This window comes from Myotis davidii, unplaced genomic scaffold, assembly GCF_000327345.1.
Source record: "Myotis davidii unplaced genomic scaffold, ASM32734v1 scaffold309, whole genome shotgun sequence".
Classification (NCBI taxonomy): Eukaryota; Metazoa; Chordata; class Mammalia; order Chiroptera; family Vespertilionidae; genus Myotis; species Myotis davidii.
In genome coordinates this window covers 2,550,059-2,553,575 of record NW_006383013.1, presented here as the reverse complement: position 1 = coordinate 2,553,575, position 3,517 = coordinate 2,550,059, and the positions used below count along the sequence as shown (strand labels likewise).

The following is a 3,517-nucleotide window of genomic DNA, read 5'->3' as shown; positions in this document are numbered from 1 at the left end:
AGGGAGGGAGGGAGGGAGGGAAGGAGTTCTTGTAATACCAGAAAGGGCAGCTTGGGATCAGAACCCAGGTCTGCCTGAATCCAGGGTCTGTATCCCCAGGAACCATTCTGCTCTGCCCACTGCCCTGTCGGTTGGGCACAGACAGGAGACAGCGCTGGGATGATAGGACAGACTGGAAGAAATGGGTGCAGGGGAGAGAGTGCTTCCTAGCTCTACCCTACCCTCTGGGAGGTGGTGCAGGGCTGGGTGGTAGGAGAGGGAAGCAATGGACCGGAGGACCACCAGGAGCCACTCCTGAGCCATCGCTTGGGTACTATATCTGCTCAACCCGGAAGAGGAGTGACTGATGGGGAGGGGTGCAGGGGAGCTGTGCCCGATTTGGCCCTGGGTTAGTGGAGCAATCCAGGCTGAGGTGTCTTAAGCAGTGGCCTGACCCCACATCTGTGCTGAACCAGCACAGGGCAGATTCAAAACCACTGAGTGTGTAATCCCAAGAGGCTGAGCTCCTTAGTGAGGGCGCTCCAGTCCAGATCCCCAGCGAGCCCACCCCTGAGTCAAAATATACCTCGGGCCACAGGGAGTCCCGAAGTGGGGATTGTAGGCATCTGCCGGCTAAATGGCACCGGCATCCCCTCTGAGCCACAGGGCTCCCCGCCAGCCCCCGCCTGTGGGGAGGGACCTCCCTGTAAGCTGTGCACACGACTCCCATGAAGACCTTTTCACTCGCCCCATCAACCGTGGGTCCCGGCATCTCAAGGCCAGGACACCTTTGCTACATCAGCATGTAAGCGTATTCATCACTCAGAGCTCGTGACAAGCAAACAGAAAAAGGACCTGCAGGCAAGATGAGGGGCCCCGTGCCACATGGAGAGCGAGGATCCAAGTCCAGGAGAGCCAGCGCCAGAGGACAATAGGCTGTCCCCACCGCACGACGAGCGAGTGTGTTAGAACCTTAAAGGGATACACTGCACAGACTTCAGCAAGGTCCCCACCGTGTAGGTCATACAAAATATGTGGGTGCCAGTGTCTACAGAAACAAAATAAAAAACCAGCCCCCACCATTTATCCAGAGCAAGGAAAGCTGAACAAGGGGTCGGGGGCCACACGCAATGAAGAAAAGTCCGTATCGTCTGAAGCATGTCCGTTACACGTATTTCCCAGGCCAGAAATGATCACAAAGTCACAGAACCCAGACAAGGAGACAGGCCTCCCTGCTGGCAACAGTGAGCGTGCAGCTGACGTTAGCATGTGCCTCGTGTGCACACGCATGGCCACATGTCAGCCTCACGACGCAGCCCACGTGGGAGGTAAGTCCCATGGAGAGGCAGCTGGAGCCGCCCAGGGTTACTCAGCTAGTAAGCTGCAGGCCCAGAATTTCAATCCCCATCTGATTCCCAAGCCATGTTCTTAGCCGTTCCACTCCACCGGCCCCTAACGGAGCTAGAGAGCGGATCCCTCTCCTGCCTTGTTTTCCAGCATGTTTCCAATAAGGTCTACGAGGATTCAAAGAACTTGCCCTTTGAATATCACCCCTTGTAGATGCAATCATAACCCCTTTAGAATGATAACCAGTTCTGAGGAGCCCCCAGAGGTTTAGGGACATTACGGGACCTTCCAAACACAGACACACCTCCACTCCCACAGGGAGAGACAAAGAAACCAGAGGCAAACAGGCTTGCCAAGGTGTCACGGGGCTCCTGAGGCCGGCCGTGGGGAGAGCAGCCGGGGCCCCTGCGTGCACTCTCTCCCTGCCCCTATGGGACTCACCTGGGATGTGCTTGGCCCAGCCGATGATGACCACGAGCTCTTGGTCCGCCAGGTCACAGAGAGTGGTCAGGGCCTTGATGTCGCCCTCAGGCATGCCGGGGGGAGGCCTGGCATAGAGCTTGTTTGGCTCAGCCACCAGCAGGTAGGAGACGATCTTGGTCACTGCAGAGACCAAAGGAGGGAAGTAAATGGCTGGCACGAGGAACGGGGCCGGGGTGGAGGCCGGGAGGGGTCGGAAGACAAGTCAGGTATGAGGAGCCCGGGAAGGTCAAACATGGCTGTAATCGTCCCTCCCTTCCTGACTCCACAGGGCTGCTGGCCATGGCGACTCAGGTTGCTGAGAAAGAGCCTCCAGGGAAGCTGCCTGGTGAGTTCTCCCAAGAAGAGCCCGCTGCGTGTGGGCGGCTAGAGGGGCACGTTCTGGATGCTGGAGCCCAGGCCCCTCGGGACCACGCTGCATTTGGAGCCACGTTCTGGGGCACCCCATGGGGAAAGGCCTTCTGAATACGGTCTCATTCTGAAGCACCTGGCACCACTGCCAGGCACAGACCCCCCCCCCCCCCCCCCCCGATCCACAGTGTCCCATAACCCAGCACTGGGAAGGTGGCATGTCCCCAAGGGATGTCAGATGTGCCAGTACAGATGCTGCTGGCAGAAGGGGCATGGACGGCCCTGGCACTCACATGGCTTTTTAGCAGGTGGGGAAATCTGTAAGCTCAGGTACGGGCTGTTCTCCGCGTCCAGCCGTCGCTTGTATTTCTGGCGGCCTCCACGCACTCGGTCAAGACGCACACCTGTTGGGAGGAAGGGCAGGAAGGCTCAGGAGTTGTTCGACATCACCAGGGCTGTCGGCGCTGACTGGGATTCCAGTCCTGGCTGAGTCCTTCAGGGCCACACCCTGATGGCCTCTGACAGCTGCTGATGGCCAGCCTCAGGCCAGGTGGCTGGACAATCCCGAAAGAATTTTCTACAGTAATGGCCCATTCCAGTTGCCCGGGCCCGGTCCTGCCTCTACGGATTCAGCATCCTCTTGAAATCCATCCCAAGCAACCTTCGGCTCCTGAGTCTGTCTGCTTCTGAAAGGGAACGAGCAACAACAGCTCCTCCTCATGCTGGGGAAAGAAGACGGGCCGCTGCAGGCCTGCTGTGAATCCGGGGAGGGGAGAGTCAGCTTGCCAAGCGAGGGAAGGGGTACCTGCCACTGGCAAGTGCCTCAGAAGAGTTAAAACAAGGGTTTTCAAACTTTTCACCTAAGCAGCATCGGGGTGGACCTTCCCTGCCGATGTCAATTTCCGGATCCCACCCTCAGAAACTCTAGGCCAGAGGTCTCGAGTTCGTCATCTACACAAAGTCTCCGCAGGATGCGGAAGCAGGTGGCCCCGCCCACATCTGGGAAACCCATGCCTAGAGCTATCTCAGCAGCAGGTGCAGAAGCAGCGTGGCCGCTCATACTGACACGCATTTCCAGGAGTGAGGCCCCATCCCGGAGAGATCCGTATTGTCACTGGGTCCCTGGTTTTCAGAGGAAACCTGCCCCTCCCCCTGCTCCTGCTGTCTAGACAGACACGTTGTACCATCTGACACCCTCACCAGCCAGCAGAGTGGGCAGGCCGGGCGAGGGCACCTCATCCCAGGGCACACAGCTCTGACTGGCCACCCCCTGCGTGGCCTGACCCGAAAGGATGGGTGGGACCCACCACGTCAGCTCCAAAGTGGAAGCGAACACAGAAAACAGAAGAGCGGGCCTTTC

The 3,517-nt window shown here is 58.5% G+C and overlaps 1 protein-coding gene across 2 annotated transcripts in view; it reads right to left on the bottom strand.

Moving 5' to 3' along the window:
* Window positions 1–3,517, bottom strand: part of ESRRB (estrogen related receptor beta) — a 166,903-nt gene that overhangs the window by 14,128 nt on the left and 149,258 nt on the right. For both annotated transcript variants that reach the window (XM_006778814.2, XM_006778813.2), the window contains exons 4-5: window positions 2,451–2,561; window positions 1,768–1,929 (exon numbers count right to left, since the gene is read on the bottom strand). In XM_006778814.2, the coding sequence (XP_006778877.1) occupies window positions 1,768–1,929; window positions 2,451–2,561 (273 nt within the window). The remainder of the gene's footprint in view (window positions 1–1,767; window positions 1,930–2,450; window positions 2,562–3,517) is intronic.